The 20904-nt window shown below is 38.5% G+C and overlaps 1 protein-coding gene across 2 annotated transcripts in view; it reads right to left on the bottom strand.

The window, feature by feature from the left end:
• The window catches only part of MINDY3 (MINDY lysine 48 deubiquitinase 3), a gene marked incomplete at both ends in the record, with an annotated part of 96085 nt that overhangs the window by 15149 nt on the left and 60032 nt on the right, over positions 1 to 20904 (bottom strand). For both annotated transcript variants that reach the window (XM_079698901.1, XM_079698902.1), the window contains one exon: positions 9310 to 9382. In XM_079698901.1, the coding sequence (XP_079555027.1) occupies positions 9310 to 9382 (73 nt within the window). The remainder of the gene's footprint in view (positions 1 to 9309; positions 9383 to 20904) is intronic.

Genomic DNA, 20904 nt, shown 5'->3' with positions numbered 1-20904 from the left:
AACTGAAATTGCAAAAAGCAAACAAATCTACTAATTGTGACTATAAGATACTAAAGCTTAGTTTTAGTACCTTTGTATTCCTGACGGAATTGTTTCAAACTGGCCTTCTAGATAACATCAGGCTCTTCAAGTCCGTCTCCTATGGCTGTGAACACTCCTTCTTGCTCTGAAGGCGTTTCTCTATGCCTTTGTTCCTTCACAGTTATTATCTCCTAAGATATTCTGATACTCTCCTTGTACATTTCCTTTCTCAAGAAACTCATTCACTTCCAATTTCAATTTCAGTTCTAAAACTCTCACTAAGGAAACTAATGCAGAGGGATCCAAAAAGGCAGATTACAGAAAAGCCATACGTTTGGTTTGAGAATGGTCTGTAGTGGTTACACTGGGGTAAGAGTATGCTTGATACCTTGGACAATCATTTCAAATCAAAATTAAGCAGCACTATAAAGACCTGACTGGAAACTCCGGAAAGATACCCAGTTTATCCATGCCATCTTACATACCTCATCCTATAATGTATTCCACTCTAGAAGGAATCCTCCTCTCATACAGTAATTACGATCAATATGGGTAGAAACATGTCACCTAACATATCTTGAAACAGAGCAGGCATTTACATATGTATGCGTATACCACTTCACGACCACTCCCCCCTGGGATATGAGGTATAGAAAAGGCAAACATCTAGAAGCAGGGTGAGAGACGGCAGGGGAAAAAAACCAAATACTTTACATAAATCCTTAAGAGGAGGGTATGCCACAGGAAATCGCCTGACTCATTCTCTGAAATATATTTCTTTAAAATATAAATCCAAGCCTTGACCGTTAATTTCCTTGATCATTCCAATAACCACTTGCCTCTAAGCATCACTTCTCTTTAGTAAATGCTACATAATTATTTTTCTTGTGTCCTGTCTTTCCATTCAAGTCAAACACTTTGCTGGCTATTCCTTGTATATAAATTTCTATCTCCTACCTCGTGTTCATAGGTATCATTTTCTGTTCTTTGTGCTTCCATTTGCCAATGTGATCGTACCTCCTCAGGTCTTCATGATAGCTCTCTAGCTAATCTCAGTTCACTGTGATCACATTTCTTTTAATCTTATATTATTTATATCAATCTTATTTTCATTTTAACTTGCTACAGTTTCCAAAAACTGCACTCGATTAAGTTTGATCCTAACTCAAAATATATTAAAAGCATTTAGGAATAGAAATGATTTATTCCCTATCTCTTCCATCAGAGGGTTCATATTGGTAAGAGAATGACTGTATTTGTCACCCTCCATGACATAGTTCAATGTGCTACATATCCCAATGATTCCAGCTGAAGTTGTTAGCTTACTATAAGACGAATTTCATTCAGTGGTGGGAAAATATAAAGAAGTAAATTACTTTTACTTCTAAAGACTTAGAATGAAATGTTACTGGAATGAAATGTTACTGGAATGAAATGTTACTGGAAGTTTAAAAGATTATTAATTCCAAGAAGAAAGCAACATTTATTTTTCTTAAGTTAGGGAAAAGGCATAGTGGAAGAAGCTAACTGAATGTCAACTCACCAATACCAGCACCAATTAACTTGAGGTGTAGAGAGAGAGGAACTCACATTTATAAAGTACCTACTATGTGTTAAGGACTGGGCAGGTGCTTTCTACAGTGCTATTCATTTAATCTTCATAAGGACTCTCAAGAAACAGGTGGTTATATTATCATCTGATATATAAGAAAACAGATTTATAGACTGAAAAGTAACTAAAGTTATATGGTTACTAAGATTCCTAGAATTTGTATGACTGAAATTTTCAGAGACGGAAAGAGTAGGTCTCCAAGAGTTAAAAATTTCAAGACAGAAGAAAGTGTATTTATAAAGACAACTGAGTCCATTCAGGAGTTGATAAGGATTAACCCAGCAACGTAGGTTCCTTCCTGGTAATTTACAATGGAACATAAGGCATGGCTTGGTTTTAAAGTTATACCAGAAAAGCCAGTGCATTTAGTCATAACAATTATCGAAGTACATAAATGCAAAGACGATTAAAATAACCTAGCTAACAATGACAGAGTTGACATTACAGTGACATATATGTGAACTTTTAAGACAACCTTTGTTAGTGTGGTAGAGAAGCTAAGCTCAGGCTCAAAAGAGAATCCTAAAGATGATTTTTCTTATCCTTCTTCTGTATTTTCTTCTGGCACAGTCAATTACACAGAAATGTTCTGGGGAGTGACGTCAGCAAGATGGAGGGCTAGGAGACCCCAACTCATGCCTCCCACACAAGAAGCCAACAAAAACAATAAACAAACAGCACAAACTGAAGAAAACAGCCCAGGGAAAGTACTGGGCTACAAAGAAGCAGCAAAAAACCCTGCGGAGCTCCAAAATAAATCAAGGATAGCTGCACAGGACGGTACAGGAAGTGTACTACCCGAGTCAAGCCATTACTCAGTCAAGAGCAGCCTGGCACCAGGAGGGACAGCCTCAGAGGAAGTTCACCACAGGGGGAAAAGGAGAACCCCTGCAGGCCTCTCCACTGGGGACATGTGCAGCCTTTGCTGCAGTGGTCTCCTACCAACATCGCTCCCAGCTGACGGAGCTGCCCACAATGCTCCCCAGCCCCTGCATCTACTCCCAGAGGCTAGAGCTGTGGCTGCAGGAGACCTGCCCTCAGGGACCCCAGTCTCTGCTGTACCCTGCTCTCTGGAATGAGGTGCGCCTCAGCACCTCACCATACACAGGACTGGAGCTCTGGGCCTCAGCCATGGTTTCAGGGTAGTGGCTTTGTCCCACCATTACCAGCACAGTGTCTGCTGCCCTGGGCCCCGCCTACTGGATACCAGGTTATAGCTCTGACCCATCATCCTCAAGGATGCTACCATCACTGAGCCCTGCCTCCTGCCTCCCAGGTTGAGGCTCTGACACATCAGTGCTAAGACCAGGCTGCAATGCCCTGAGCCCCGCTCCTGATGCTCAGCTTTAACAGATCAGCACTGCAGATGTGCTGCTGCTACCGCCTAATGACTGCCGTGTGGGGCCAAAAGTGAGACTCTGACCCACCATCCCCAGTCTATGCTGCTACTACAGCCTGGGCCCAAGCCACCACCACAGCTTGCCATCCCAGGGCCTGTGCCACTGTCACACACCCCCACACCCGTGAGCCACTATGGGGAGCCCCTGAAACTCAGGTCCCAGGTCCGTGGAAGAGCTGTACGTATGTATACCACAGACATCAGTGCCACACCTGCACCTCAGGACTACTGTGGTAGTTCTGTATGCACCAGATCCTAGGACACTGGCTCTGATACTGTACGGCTCCACAAAGGACCCCGAACGAATAGCCAAAATGATCTTGAGAAAAAAAGAACAAAGCTGGAGGTAGCACACCTCCTGATTTCAAACTATATTAGCAAACTATAGTAATCAAAACAGTATGGTATTGACCTAAGAACAGTCACACAGATCAAAGGAACAAAACAGAGAGCCCAGAGATAAACGTACACTTAAATGGTCAATTAATTTACAACACAAGAGCCATGATATACAATGGAGAAAGGCCAGTCTCTTCAATAAGTGGTACTGGGCAAACTGGACCACTATCTTACACCACACACAAAATTTGATCTATTTTGAGTTACGACTTGAATGTAAGACCAGAAACATTAAAATTCTTATCATGTAGCAAACATAGGTGGTAAGCTCCATGACATCACTCTTGGCAATGATTTTTTGGATTTAACACCAAAAGTGGGGGAGTAGGTGAAATGAGTGAAAGGTGTCAGAGTACAAGCTTTCAGTTATAAAATAAGTGAGTCATGGGGATGTAAGGTACAGCATGGTGACTATAGTTAGTAATACTGTACTGCTTATTTGAAAGTCTCTAAGAGAACAAATCTTAAAAGTTCTCATCACACACATAAAAAATTTGTAATTATGTATGGTGATCAATGTTAATATGTCTACTGAGGTGATCAGTTTGTAATACATAAAAATATCAAACATTATGTTGTGCACATGAAAGTAATATAATATTAAACATCAGTTACACCTTAAAAAAATAAAAATCCTGTAGTGGTGGTGTGTAAATCACTTTGAACTCTATCATACAGGCTAAGAGACAAGGGTTAAAAATAACTACATCTACAATATTATGTTAATGGATACACAATATAAAGAGATGTATACTGGGACATCAAAATAAATTATGGAGGTCACATAAATGCATTGAACTTTCTTATGTAATTGAAGTTAAGTTGTTGTTAGCTTAAAATAGTTTTAAGACTAAGATGTGTTACAAAAGCCTCATGATAACCAAAGAGCAAAAACCTATAACAGACAAACTATAAAGAGAAGGGAATCAAAGCATACTACTATAAAAAAATCAAGTCACAAAGAAACCAACAGAAGAAAGAAACTACAGAACTACAAAACAATTAATTAATTAATTAACAAAGTGGCAATAGTAAGTCCTTACCTATCAACATTTACTCTAAATGTAAATGGTTTTATTTCTCCAATCAAAAGACACAGAGTAGCTGAATAGATAGAAGAACAAAACCCAACTCTATGTGAGTCTATAAAGACTCACTTAAGCTTCAAGGACATGGACAGGCTGAAAGTGATGAGACGAAAAAGATACTGCATACAAATGGAAAACAAAAGAGAACTGGGGTAGCCATCCTTATGTCAGACGAAATACCTTCTAATCAAAAACTAACGAGACAAAGAAGGTCATTATGAAATGATAAAGGGATGAATATATCAGGAGGATATAACAACTATAAACATATATGTACCATATATTGTAGCTCCTAAATGTATTAAATGATTATTAACAAATCTGGAGGGAGAAGAGAGAGCAATGAAATAAAGTAGGGGACTTCAATACCCCACTTTCAACAACAGTTTGATCATGCAGACAGAAAATCAGTAAGGAAATAATACACATTTCTTCTCAAGTGTACATAAAAGATTCTCCAGGAGAGAGCACATGATAGGGCATAAAACATGTCTTAGCAAATTTAAAAGGACTGAAATCACACCAAGTATTTTTTCCTACCATAATGACAGGAAACTATAAAAAAACCACATGAAGAAAATGCAAAATATATGCAGATTAAACAACATGCTCCTGAACAACCAATGGGTCAAAGAGGAAATCAAAAGGGAAATCAAGAAATATCTTGAAACAAATGAAAACGGAAGCACAATGTATCAAAACTTAGGGATGCTGCAAAAGCAGTTTTAAGAAGGAAGTTTATACTGATAAATGCCTACATTAAGAAACAAAAAAGACCTCAAATAAACAACCTCACGTTACACCTTAAGGAACTAAAAAAAGAAAAACTACAACAGAGATATATGAAATAGAGAACAGAAATATAGAAAAAAGCAATAAAACTAACAGCTGATTTTCTGACAAGATAAACAAAACAGAATTAAAGAGGAGACATTGTAACTGTTACCACAGAAACACAAAGAGTCAGAAGAGACTGCTATGAACAATAACACACCAACAAATTGGACAACTGAGAATAAATTGATTAATTCCTAAAAACATAAAACCTACTAAAACTGACTCATGAGGACAAAGAAAATCTTCATAGAGCAGTAACAAAAAGGAGACTGACAATGTAATCCAAAACCTTCCAACAAAGAAAAGTCCAGGAACAGATGGTTTCACTGGTGAATCTATGAAACAACTAAAGAGGAATTAATGCCAATCCTTCTAAAAATCATCCAAAAAATTAAAGATGAGGGGATACTTCCAAATTTACTTTGAGACCAGCATTACTCTGATACCAAAGCCAAATACGGACACTACAAGAAAACAGATCATAATCCCTGATGAATACAGGTACAAAACATTAGCAAACTGAATTCAACAGCAGATTAAAAGGACCATACACTATGATCAAGTGGGATTTATTCCAGAGATGCAAGGATGGTTCAACATATGCAAATCAACAGATCTGATATACCACATTTATAAAAGAAAAAAATTGTATGATCATGTCAGTATGCAGAAAAGGCACTTGATATAATACAAAATCCTTTCATAATAAAAACACTAAAAAATATGGTACAGAAGGAAGGTTCCTCAGTGTAATAAAGGCCATATACAACAAACCTACACCTAATATCATACTCAATGGTGAAAAGTTAAAATCCTTTCTTATGAGAACAGGAAAAAGACAGGATTGCCCACTTTTGCCATTTCTATTCAGCATATTATTGGAAGTCCTAGCCATAGCAATTCGGCACAAAAAAGAAATAAAAGGCATTCATATTGGAAAGGTAAAAGTAAAATGATCTCTGTGGATAACTTGGTCTTATATATAAACCCTGAAGACTCCACTAAAAAACTGTTAGAAAAATGATTTCAGTAAATTTGGAAGATACAAAATCAACATAGTGTTATCAGTTGCATTTCTATACACCAACAAGAACTATCTGAAAGTGAAATTTAAAAAGCAATTGCATTTACAATAGCATCAAAAACAATGAAACGCTCAGGCACACGTTTAACCAAAGAGGTATAAGACACTGAAAACTGTAAGACACCGATGAAAGAGATCGAAGAAAACACAAATAAATGGAAGGATACACTGTGCTCATGGATTATATCAAGAATTAATAGTGTTAAAATGTCCACACTACCCAAAGTGATCTACACAGTCACTGCAATCCTTACCAATATTCCAGTGACATTTTTCACAGAAATAGAATCTAAAATTTATTTGGAACCTCAAAAGACACTGCACCGTCAAAGCCATCTTGAGAAAGAAGAACAAAGCCAGAGGCATCATGTTACCTGATTTCAAGCTATACTGCAAAGCTCTAATAATCAAAAGAATATGCTACTAGCATAAAACAAGCACATAGCCCAGTGTAACAGAATAGTGAGTCCTGACATAAATTCATTAATATATGGTCAGATAATTTTTTTTTTTTTTTGTGGTACGCGGGCCTCTCACTGTTGTGGCCTCTCTCTCATTGTGGAGCACAGGCTCCGGACGCGCAGGCTCAGTGGCCATGGCTCACGGGCCTAGCCGCTCCACAGCATGTGGGATCTTCCCGGACCGGGGCACGAACCCATGTCCCCTGCCTCAGCAGGCAGACTCTCAACCACTGCGCCACCAGGGAAGCCCTGGTCAGCTAATTTTTGATCAGAGTGCCACAAACATACAATTGGGAAAGGATAGTCTCTTCAATAAATGGTGTTGGGAAAAATGGGTATCCACATGCAAAAGAACGAAACTGGACCCCTATCTTACAGTATTCACAAAAAACAATTTGAAATGGATTAAAGACTTAAGTGTAAGACTTCAAACTGTAAAGCTACTAAAAGAAAATGTAGGGAAAAAGGTCCTTGCCATTGGTCTTGGCAGTGATTTCTTGGATAAGACAGCAAAAGAACAGGCAGCAAAACTAAAATAAACAAGTGGGACTGCATTAAACTAAAGAGCTTCTGCACAGCAAAGGAAATAATAAAATTGCAACCTGTGGAGTGGAAGAAAATATTTGCAAGCCATATATCTGATAAAAGGTTAATACACAAAATATATAAAGCAAAATATATAAAGACCTCAAGAGCAAAAACACAAATAATTCCATTAAAAAGTTAGCAATGGGGGCCTCCCTGGTGGCGCAGTGGTTGAGAGTCCGCCTGCCGATGCAGGGGACACGGGTTTGTGCCCCGATCCGGGAGGATCCCACATGCCGCGGAGCGGCTGGGCCCGTGAGCCATGGCCGCTGAGCCTGTGCTCCGCAACAGGAGAGGCCACAACAGTGAGAGGCCTGCGTACTGCAAAAAAAAAAAAAAAAAAAGTTAGCAATGGACCTGAATAGACATTTTTCTAAAGAAGGCATACAAATGGCCAATAGGTATATGAAAAAATGTTCAATATCACTAATCATCAGGAAAATGCAAATCAAAATCATAATGAGGTATCACCTCACACCTGTTAGGATGAACTTTATCAAAAAGACAAAGACTGGACTTCCCTGGTGGTCCACTGGTTAGGACTACGCACTCCCAATGCAGGCGGCACGGGTTTGATCCCAGGTCAGGGAAGATCCACATGCCGCATGGCATGGCCAAAAAAAAGACAAGATTAAATGTTGGTGAGTTTATGGAGAAAGGGGAAAACTTATGCACTGTTGGTGAAAATATAAAATGGTATCTCTATTAAAGAAAACAGTACAGAGATTCTTCAAACAATTAAAAACAGAACTACCATATGATTCAGCAATTCCACTCCTGGGTATATATCTGAAGGTAGTGAAATCAGTAGTTCAAAGAGATATCTGCACAACCACAATCACTGCAATATTATTCACAACAGCCAAGCTATGGAAACAGCCTAAGTGTTTGTCAAATGGATAAAGATTACAGTGTGTATGCGTGTGTACACACACACAATGGGGTATTATTTAGCCATGACAAAGAGGGAAATCCTACCTTTTGTGACAACATGGATAAACCTTGAGGACATTATGCTAAGTGAAGTAAATCAGACGTAGACAGACAAATACTGTATGATATCACTTATATGTGGAATCTAGAAAAGCTGAATTTGTAAAAACAGCGTAGAGTGGTGGTTACCAGGGGCTTGAGGTAGGTTAATTGGGGAGATGTTGTTTAAAGGTAGAAACTTGCAACTAGTAGATAAATAAGTTCTGGAGAACTAATGAACAGCAATGGTGATTATAGTCAATAATACTGTATTATAAACTTCAAAATTGTTAACAGACCAGATCTTAACTGTTTTCACCACAAAAAAGAAGTAATTATGTGATGTGATAGAGGTGTTATACCTAATGCTAAAATAGTAATCATTTTGCAATATATAAATATATCAAAGCAACATGTTGTATACCTTAAACTTACAGAATGTTATGTCAGTTATATCTCAATTATTAAAAAAAGAAATATTCTGAAACATTTATTCATTTGAATAAATAAATAAATAAATGACTTAAGCTCTTTGAAAAGTTATTCAAGAGGTGGTATTTTTCCCTGTTTAACACCATCAGAGGTCAAGATTCAAGTAATCGTAACTTTAGTACCACAAGAAACACAAAACCCTTATACCATGTGAGAATATGATGATCACTGAAGTTTGCTGTTTTTTTGGTTCCCATTTTCACTATTTCCTATTTAAAATTTTCAAGAAATGCAAGCTACATGTCTTTCAATAATCTCATAACTCTTTAAAAATAAAACTCAGGAAAGTATCAATATATTTTAAACATATGAAAATATAAAACACAGAGTCAATGTTAATAAAAAATAAAATCTTTTACCTTCTGGATCGTAAGTTTGAAAAACTCTTCTGGCTTGTTCTGAAGGAGCCTCAGGGGCAACTAAAGCCATATCCTGAAAACATAAAAAAGCATGCTATCAACGAGCTACAATACAATGGCATTGAAAATAATGACTGATAGTTTTGCTTTATATTATTGTCCAAGTAAAAAATCTAACTGGACGCATACTCTAGTTTTCAAATATTTAAAAATTAAATCCAGAGATATGACAGCAAACAATTACATAGGAATGCATTTGAAATTTACTACTTTAGGAAGTAGGTTACATCAATCAATACCTAGGCATAGATCAATAATCAAGTTCTGCATGTTCAGAATTTTAACTTTTATTAAAGGAATTATCAAAAAGGCAGATTTCTTTTTCCCATAAAACTCTCTATCATGACTAGTTTCTTTACAAAGTAAGCAATATTACAATTTACCAAAAATAAGCACAGAATTCAGTTATCTTGGACTCTTCACAAACCTTTACTCCACATATATCAACCATTATGAAACTCTACACTTGACTGACATGAAACTAGAATCTAGGTTCTAATTGTTTTCCTCTATTCATAAATCTGGTCCAAGCATCTGCCTGTAATTGTGTTCACTCAGACACACCTCATCAGAGAACAAGTTTCCAAACATCCCTTTTTACCATCTTGAATCCTTTTTAAGAAGTGGGTATAAAGGGAACATATCTCAACATGATAAAAGCTATTTATGACAAATCCACAGCCAACATAATACTCAATGGTGAAAAGCGAAAAGCCTTCCCACATATAAATTAATGAACTGAGAACACTCCCTCAACACCATACACAAAAATAAACTCAAAATGGCTTAAAGACTTTAATATAAGAAATGACACTATAAAACTCCTAGAAGAGAACATAGGCAAAACATTCTGACATAAACCACAGCAATGTTTTCTTAGGTCAGTCTCCCAAGGCAGTAGAAATAAAAGCAAAAATAAACAAATGGGACCTAATCAAACTTATAAGCTTTTGCACAGCAAAGGAAACCATAAAGAAAAAAAAAAAGACAACCTACAGAATGGGAGAAAATATTTGCAAATGTGCAACTGACAAGAGCTCAATTTCCAAAATATATAAACAGCTCATACAACTCAATAACAAAAAAACAAACAACCCACTCAAAAAACGGGCAGAAGGGGCTTCCCTGGTGGCGCAGTGGTTGAGAGTCCGCCTGCCAGTGCAGGGGACACGGGTTCGTGCCCCGGTCCGGGAAGATCCCACATGCCGCGGAGCGGCTGGGCCTGTGAGCCATGGCCGCTGAGCCTGCGCGTCCGGGGCCTGTTCTCCGCAAGGGGAGAGGCCACAACAGTGAGAGGGCCGCGTACCGCAAAAAAAAAAAAAAAAAAAAAGGGCAGAAGCCCTAAATAGACATTTCTCCAAAGAAGATATACAGATGGCCAATAGCCACATGGAAACATGCTCATTGCTAATTATCAGAGAAATGGATTCAGAACTACAATGAGGTACAACCTCACACAAGTCAGAATGGCCACATCATTAAAATGTCTACAAATAATAAGTGCTGGAGAGGGTGTGGAGAAAAGGGAACCCTCCTGCACTGTTGGTGGGAATGTAAATTGGTGCAGCCGCTATGGAGAACAGTGTGGAGGTTCCTTAAAAAATTAAAAACAGAACTATCATACGACCCAGCAATCCCACTCCTGGGCACATATCCGGGGAAACCCATGGTTTGAAAGGATACATGCATCCCAACGTTCATAGCAGCACTGTTTACAATAGTCAAGACATGGAAGAAACCTAAATGCCCATTCACAGATGAATGGATAAAAAGATGTGGTACACACACACACACACACACACACACACTGGCATACTACTTAGCCGTAAAAAAGAATGCAATAATGCCGTTCACAGTAACATGGATGCACCTAGAGATTATCATACTAAATTAAGCCAGAAAGAGAAAGTCAAATACTGTATGATATCACTTATATGTGCAATCTAAAATATGATACAAATGAACTTATTTACAAAACAGAAACAGACTCACAGACACAGAAAACAAACCTATGGTCACCAAAGTGGAAAGGGGGTGTGGGAGGGATAAATTCGGAGTTTCGGATTAGCTGATACAAACAACTATATATAAAATAGATAAACAACATGGTCTTCTGTACAGCATGGAGAACTATATTCAATATCCTGTAATAAACCATAATGGAAAAGAATATGAAAAAGAGTATATATATTTGTATAACTGAATCACTTTGCTGTACACCAGAAACTAACTCAACATTGTAAATCAACCATACTTCAATAAAAAAAAAAAAAAGAAGTTGTGGGGTATAAAAGTCAAAAAGAATTTAAATTGCTATTTCTCTGTGGAAATACATTTTTGTAAGAAATGCACTAATTACCTTTTGTCCTAATCATCCCACCCTTACCTCAAAGATGAAGGAATAAACTCTAAGAGTCAATTAGAGTAGTTCTTTTTTAAAACTTAATTAATTAATTAATTTATTTATTTATTTCTGGCTGCGTTGGGTCTTCGTTGCTCCATGTGGGCTTTCTCTAGTTGTGGTGAGCTGGGGCTACTCTTCACTGTGGTGCGCGGGCTTCTCTTGTTGGTGGCTTCTCTTGTTGCAGAGCACGGGCTCTAGGTGCGTGGGCTTCAGTAGTTGTGGCACGCGGGCTCGGCAGCTGTGGTACTTGGGCTCAGTAGTTGTGGCTCGCGGGCTCTAGAGCACAGGCTCAGTAGTTGTGGCACATGGGCTTAGTTGCTCTGCGGCATGTGGGATCTTCCCGGACCAGGGCTTGAACCCGTGTCACCTGCATTGGCAGGTGGATTCTTAACCACTGTGCCACCAGGGAAGCCCCTAGAGTAGTTCTTACTGGGCCATGCCTGAACACCTCAATAGTATGTTCGGTTCATATAGGAGTAGAAATCAAATGGGTATGGGAATCAAAACAACAGAATAGGGCTTCCCTGGTGGCGCAGTGGTTGAGAGTCCGCCTGCCGATGCAGGGGACATGGGTGCGTGTCCCGGTCCGGGAGGATCCCACATGCCGCGGAGCGGCTGGGCCCGTGAGCCATGGCCGCTGAGCCTGTGCGTCTGGAGCCTGTGCTCCACAACGGGAGAGGCCACGGCAGTGAGAGGCCCGCGTACCACACACACAAAAAAACAAAACAAAACAAAAAAAACAAAAAAAACAACAGAATATATACAAGCTCCTACACAGTTTTAATGTGTTAAAATAAATGATAAAATACTTTTTAAAATCTGTTATTTTATAACATAGTAAAATTTGGTAATGTACAATTATTTCCCTTTTACCATCCTGTGTTAGCAACTTTTAGGGTCTCCCTTGCGTGCATTTTCAATGTTATTTTGTAGATAATACACATGTCAGGGGACATGCTTTCATCTGGTTCAACCTTCAATGCCTTTCTGATTTTATGATCCAGTCCTTTATTGCTGGACACTTGGATTGTGTCTAATCTTCTGCCATAACCAATGCTGCACCAAATAAACTTGAACATGTAATTTCATACATGAACAGTTGTATCTGCAGGACAGAGTTCCAGAGTAGGATTGCTGGGCCAAAGAAAGAAGGCATTTAAAATTCTGGTAGAATACTGCCAGGTTCTTGGGTTAACTTTGTTCATTTAACCTATTTTTAACAATATTTCTTAAAGTGCTTTTCTGTGTCCAATACATCACCAGGACAGTCTTAGCTCTATAATTACCTTTATACCAAGGCTAGGATTGCAGCGTCAGCTCTCAGATTTAGGGAGCAATTACTAGCACAGGGCTATCATTATTATTACTCCTTAGCTTCTTTTACCACTCCCAAACCTTCATTGCAAACATTTCTACATGTATTCCAGAATAAGCTTTAGCCCCCTGAACTATTTCCAACTCTCCTTTCTTTCTTCAATTCTTCCCTTTAGAATGGCTGTTGGAATTTGTGGATGAGTTCTGCCACTGAAATTCTCATGGAGGAGGAGGTATACAGCTGTAGATGAGATTTTACCCAAGGGGGAACATTTGGAGACACAAGATGAAGATACAGTCATTCTTCCTATTCATAATCTGTTGCATTTCAACCTTTATTACTAGTAAGTGATGAGGCAAAGTTTGAAATGAGTTTTAAAACACCAACTTCAGAATTGCTAAATATTAATTAAAAGTATGATCTAAATAGAAGGAAAGGGAATATTGTTTTTCTTGGTCAAATAAAATAAACACTCGTTTGGGGGAAGAGGTGGCAGAGAATATAAAGGAAGCATCATTTTAATCTTCCTACAAAGTGAAGTTTTGGGAAATTACTACCATTTATAAAGTTGGGGGAACAAGGAAGATTCCATTTTTAGCCAGAGAAAAAGGTCTGCATCAAATTCTCCGGCATTAAAGATTTCAGAAAATGCAGGAGTGCAAAAAAAAAAAAAAAAAAAAATTAACGTGAACTACCTGATGCCTCATCTCTAAGTTCCAAGTGCTACAAATAAAAAATATACTGTGCTTATGTAGAAAAAAATTAAACTTAATAAAATGTTCACTGTTTATCATCTGCCTCTGGTTATGAACATATAAGAAAATTAGGCTTCAGAAAATGTGTTCTTAGCTCTTGTTTGAACAGGCCTGGCCCGATATAGAAAGATGAGTTGAAGCCTAGGGAAAACTCCTGGCATACTCTGGTTTAACAAGTGTTCATTTAGAGTAAGAGCTGCCACATGTTTTCTGTAATGGGCCAAAAAGTAAATATTTTGGGCTTTGCAGGCCATAAGGTAGCATGATAATACAGTGCATAGGCAGCAAGATGGTTCGATAATATAAACAAATGCACATGGCTATGTTCCAATAAATTACAAAATAGGTGGTAGGGCTTGATTTGGCCTGTGGGCCATGGTTTGCTGACTCATGATTTAGAGAATATATTATATTTTTTCCCCCAATGCTCTAACACTTAGTACACATGCCTTCTTTTGACACATCTGCAGATATAATGGTATCTTAATCATCTTACTAGGTTTTACCAAGATGATATTTTGGGTCTCATCTGAGAGAGAGAAAAGAGGGTAGGAAGTTCTAGCTGGCAGGAACGGAATCATGAGAGGCAGAAAGGTGTGAATTAGCGTAGCACAAGGGGAACCGAAAGAGCTGAAGAGGACTGAGAACTGTGAGAGGCAAGGAGTAGTTAGGCAGGGAGATCAGCTTTGATGGGAGAATGAACTGACTCCGAACGTGCAGAGTTTGGAGGTGATGCGCATGGCTGTCTTAACGCTCGGCACACTACGATCACCCAGTTGCCCATCGTAGGCTTCTCATGCGCCAGGAGAAAGAGGCCATGGGCCCTAGGGGAGGTCAAGGCTGGAGAGCCTGCCAGGTAAGATATGGAAACAGGTGAACGCAGATTACTTCAAAGGCGTCAGAATAGAGTACTTCCAAAAAGGAATTTAGAGAATTTCTTGCTTGAAGCTTATAAGTGTGAAACAAGTATCTCAAAACGCTGTGAGGAAACAACAAAAAACCTCCAGATGTAAACTACCAAAACAGAAAATCCTTTTTTCTTCTCAAAATACAACCCAGTGGTAGTGGTCAGGTTCCACATAATAAAACCATCAACTCTAACTGTCATGACTAATAAAGCAAATTGTGTCTTGAACGATTAAGAAAAAAAAAATCTTGCTTGCTCCTTTGGTCTCAGTGATATACTAATAGCTAATGTGCTAAACTCCTTAGGAATTAACCATTCTTAATCATATCACGTATTTTAAGATGTGTTTATATAAGAGGGGTGAAAAAAAAGAAAGGCCAAAACAAAAACAAAAAAAGATTACAGTAAATTCTAATGAAAACATTCCAGAAGTTTTCATCCACAAATCAAAACCAGTACAGTCTTCAAAATTGATTATTGCTTGCTTATTTTGAATGTTTACAATGCTTTTTAGATTACTGTAGAAAAAGATCTCTTAGTTAAAGCTTGTTTAAATTTATATAACGTTTAAATGTTTATAGATGAAATCAGGACAAGTTACAAAACCACCTTCTATTCCCATTAAAGTGCTTCATCCTGAACTCCTTTTACCTTTCTAATTCGATTTAAAATAACAAATTCCAACACTCACTTTTACCAATTTATTTAACTTAAACACTTCTGAACAAGGCTTCCGGTTTAAGACCTGGAGCAGAATGATCCATGTAGTAATTTTGGTAATATATTAATATTACATATATTTCATATTTGCATAGCAAGTTTGAACAGCAAGAATTCCATTAATTGAGAAAGAGTCCTTTACAACCTTAAGATATACAACTTGTGTGAGATATAACTGCCAAATTTTTCTCATTGCACATAAAGGAAATGATTTAATTAGAAAGGATAAAGTAAAATAGAACTCTTATGTAAAGACTGTGTAGGTGTGAAGAATAATACAAAGAAGAGGATTCTACCCTCAGATTTTCCATTTCCAAGACTTAATATGGCAATGGCTTTTAGATTACATATTTAATATATTTTTCCCATATAACTATCCACACGGCCATAATGTTTTGATACTGTCAAGCCTATTAGATGAGATAAAGACCTAGTCTATACATTTAATGTGACAATCTAATGGAAGAGAGAAAAATATGTTCCTATGTTTCCATGAATATTATTATCTTAAAATTACCTTCTCAAATAACATTCAAACATACATTAAGACCCCACCCTCAAAAAACTGTTGAGTTATAAAGAAGCAGAGATTCCAATGATGTAATTCCAAATTATCTAAGTCAGCAAGGATACTTGTAAGCATTTTCTTTTTTTTATCCCCAGTTGTAGCACTTAAGATTTCACTGTGTACTGCACCTGAAACTCCTTAAGGTACTCCCACTAGCAAGGGATTCTAAACATGAGTCTAATATTTAAATAATATTTTAATGCACTATGCTTTTAAACTCTGATTTACCATCAACATTATTTTTACTTTAAAAGTAGTTCTCTACATTAGTCAAATATAATCAGATGCTTTTATCACAGGAATGTTAGGGCAAACAACTCCTTCTCGGCCAATTTACTGGTCAACAGGGATTGCTAAACAATATAGCGTTTAAAATTATCTAGCCTCACCCAACTTTCCTTAACTGGCAAAGTGCTACAGAAGAGAAGAGGGGAAAAAAAAAAACCCCAAACAAACAAACAAACAAAAAACCCACCAAGGTGTAACGGGGCTATCTAATATCCTAGAGTCATGAAACAAATGTCTCTTTTTCATGTAGCTCTGTCTGTTCACCATAAACCTTTTAAAATGTTGTAACATTAGCTACCCTTCTAAACACCTACAGAAATATAAGGAAGGCCCGTGTTCAGTTCGTTAGCTAGGTCTAAGTACGTAGCTCATTACTGGAAAGGTCTTTAAAGCTTATTTATTATACCTTTCATCATTATCAAGAGCAATCTGCTGTCATGAGTAATCAAGGAACCTCTGAGAACTTTATCTTCAGCAATGATCACGCACACATAAATGACATTCTAGCTTGCAGACAACATTTTATAGTGCTATTAAGAGTCCTTCCAAAAAAATAATAAAGTTAACTGGTATATAATTTCCCTTTAGGCTTTAAGTAAAATTTTGCTTTAAAAATCACTTTATTGGGCTTCCCTGGTGGTGCAGTGGTTGAGAGTCCGCCTGCCAATGCAGGGGACACGGGTTTGTGCCCCGGTCCAGGAAGATCCCACATGCCGCGGAGCGGCTGGGCCTGTGAGCCATGGCCGCTGAGCCTGTGCGTCCAGAGCCTATGCTCCGCAACAGGAGAGCCCACAACAGTGAGAGGACCACGTACAGTAAAAAAAAAAAAAAAAAAAAAAAAAAATCACTTTATTATATGTTCCATATTGACTCTTCACTAACTACCTAGGAAAATAATTTGGGAACCACTGTGAAACATATTGTAAATCAGTTGTCAAGTGCTCTCAAGTATATAATGTGCTTCAGTGCCAGTGTTAGAAACAGAATTCAGTTAATGCCATTAATTGAAAGTAGGTAGGACAGTGGTCTTTTTTCTTACTCTTCCATGATCTCCCAAACAATGCGCAAAAGGCCTGGCTACTCCAAAACAGCCCGCTGCTGTGTGCTGACTTGTGTTGTGTCAGCAGAGAAGTCAGGGTAGGAAACATAAAGCAAAGCCCTTTGGGATTCTTTCTACACAGAAATATACACTCTAAATGTGTAAGTGGAATAAGGTAGGAGGAGGAAAGCCTCCGACAGATATGATCTGCCATGGTCATTACCATTATTAATATTAACCACTGGACTTCTTTTTCTCCCTATTGCCATGACCGTACAACTCACAGTAGGGGCCCCTCTAGCCTTTCTCCACTGGTTTCTGCCAGGGGATTCATCCCTCAGGCCCAAGGCGTCCACTCTCTTATGCATCTAGAATCACCTTCTGTGTTGTCTCGTTTACTATGGAGAACTGGATGGACCAAGAGAAGCTCTTTGCCATTTAACCACTGTATGTCATTAAAGAAACAGCTAACATAGCCATTACTCTCTAGGCACATGACACCTACAAAATTCAAGAAAAATGATTATCTGACTTTTTTAAACGGTAGAAGTTAATACTATATAATCACCTGGGTGAAAATCAATCTGACAGTCAAAAATTCCTCCTTATTTCTAGGCAAAGACTCTTTATATCCTTTACATTAAACTCTGTTAAATCACCTGGACCCACAGTTACCCATGGCGGTAGATTTGGTCCTGTTGTTCTCAATTCCTCGCACTTCCCTGTGAGAGTACAATCACTGCTTGTTGCTATGGGACCCGCAGTACCTCTTTGTGGGTGTCTACTTCTTAGCCGCACGGACTGGCTAATCAGGGATTAGCCAGGTCGGTTTTTGGCCAGAGAAATACAAGCAGAAGTGACATTCTGCCAGCTCCTGGCAGAAGCTTTAAGTGCCGTCAGTGGCTGGGCCAGGCGTCTTCCTCTTCTCCCTCTGCCAGGAGAACTGCCCCGTCCTGACAGGCTGCTCCTCCGTTCAGATCACAGCAGGGGAGAGGCACCTGGAGGACACGTGCAGCCAGCGTACAAATTGAGAGCAAGACGCTTCGGTGTGTGTGGGGGGGGAGAGGGCTATGGTGGGAACAGGGTGCCCCAGCACAGGCCAAAAGAGGGTGCCCTGTTTGCAGTTTACACATAATAAAACTGACTTGGTCGAATTCGTCTTTATCAGCATCACATGCAGGCAGTTCTAGACAATTTCAGTGGTCAAACATCCCTCCTACCTGGGGTGGACTGCTCTCACTGCCTCCCCTCCCCACTTCTTGGCTACTACTGCGTAAATCACTCAAATTTTAGGATTGTTTGTGACTGCAGGAAGCTGGCAAAAAGAATTAAACCCTAATATTCTGGCTGGGGTTCCAGCTTGCTTATGTCACATGTATAATATCTGCTCGTCCCATTCAAACTTGACCTATTTTTTCCTCTTCTATTCCTCCATGCTACCCACTGACACTGATTTTAACAATACAAGCTGCATATAGAGAATCTCCACATAAACACACTTCCTGTGTTTCCTATGAAAATGGATGCCTAGAAAGATGACTGACATTGTAGTCCACACAACACTGGTCACCTAAGCTTGGTAGGCTTGGATTAGTATAAATGCAAAGTGAGGGACCTCCCTGACCCTACATTCCCCCAAATCCTACCTCCTTTTCTATTATTTTAAACAGGGTTTGACTGTGAAAAATAGTGAAAATACTCAATTGTTAATACTCTTAAGTTTTATCAAGCTTCACAGAGAAGTTCTTACTGTTCCTTAAGTAACTGTTCTACTTCCATGAATAGGCTTTACATTCATGACCTGGAAGTTCATGTTTAGCCTTTCATATCAAGACAAGCATGCAAACATAGTACAGTGAAGATGGTCTGGGGAGAAATGATTATTTCAGCTGGTACGGTACCTGATCCCAATTTTTGCTTCCATCTTAATCTCCTAGCACAACGAGTATGGTCCAGCCATACTGAACCAGTTACTATTCTCCAAATATAGCCCGAAATTTCCCACCCCACATCTCTTGCCTTTTTGCTAACGCTTTTCCCAAGCCTAGAATACATTCTTCATGTCACCTCCGTCCAATACACATCATGTCCTTTAATTCAAGTATCATCCCTCAGCACCCCCTCCCCTCTTTCAGTCTCTGTTTCACACTAGAATAATAATTTGCTTGTTTTCCTAAGGGACAACACTACTTTCCTAAGTAGCTAAAAGCTCCGGAGACAGAATCCTTGCTTTAGCCAGTAGGTGTTATTTTCCTCTGGCCCCAGAGTATAAAATGTAGATGAAAACGGAACGTATTTTACAGGGTTGCATTGAGGATTGAATGACAAATGCACGCAAGGTGCTTATCACAGTGCCTAACACGGAGCAAACACTCAGTAGAATTACCTAGTAAACTATTGTAATGTATTATTATTATTATTTTTGGCCGCACGGCGTGGCATTCGGGATCTTAGTTCCCTGGCCAGGGACTGAACCCGTACCCCCTGCAGTGGAAGCGTGGAGTCTTAACCACTGGACCGCCAGGCAAGTCCCTATAATGTTATTATGAATCCTTGCATTTCAACAATACTTAGCACCATGCCCAGTGTTTGCTCTACTAGGTACTGGGGGAAAGCAGATAAATCAGGTAGTACCCCTGATCACAAGAAGGTAGAAAGTTTAAAGGAATTACAGGAGCATAAGGGAGTAAGAGAATCAGCAATCACATCACAAAAGATGTCAAGCAAGGCTGGACCGTGAATGCTGAGCAGGATTTTGATCACCATCTGGGCAGATGATAACACAAACAAAAGCACAGGAAAATAAACAAAATCATAAACTTGTTCATACTTACTATCATACATTAAATATATGCTATAAGGCCTTTTCTGCTACCCACTCCATTTGCTACAATTATTTTCATCAATTCTAGACAGACAGGTAGAGATGTGGACTCATCAGTGCTGATTCTAATGAAAACTCATGGACTTCACTCATAACAGAACGTCTTTAGGCCTTTATATCAGCAATACTTTATCTGGCTTGGACAATTATTTGGGTTCTACTGTAATAAAAAGTTTTAAGAAACAAATTCAAGTGGAAAGAGGAACTGATTTCAGTAAGCTGGGTGACATCACTGACATGATTGATTAAGAGAAAAAAATTCATAAAAACCAATAGAGAAACATGACAAGTTATGATTTAAACTATAAAAATTAATACTTTAGCTCTTAAATCCATTTCCTTTCTGTAGCAGATAAGGCATGAAATTTAAACAAATGCACAAACTCTAAAATTTACTTAGGATAAACGGATGGGATGACTAAACCGCATTAATACATAGGAAAACCCTATTATTTTACAAAATGCCCAACTGTGAATCTAATTATTGGGAATCCAACTCCCAAGACTTTTACCCAGTAATTAAAGATACACAGAAGTGAATTTTCTTTATAACAAATAAGATCTATAAAGCATCATTTTACTTCATTTCCTTAAAACTGTGTGGATACATGTAGAGGAATGTATTAATGGTAAAGTAGAACTGTCCAACTTTTGA

This window comes from Hyperoodon ampullatus (genome assembly GCF_949752795.1).
Source record: "Hyperoodon ampullatus genome assembly, chromosome: 3".
Taxonomy (NCBI): domain Eukaryota; kingdom Metazoa; phylum Chordata; class Mammalia; order Artiodactyla; family Ziphiidae; genus Hyperoodon; species Hyperoodon ampullatus.
Note: the sequence above shows the minus strand (reverse complement) of the source record. Positions and strands in the feature narration are given on the sequence as shown.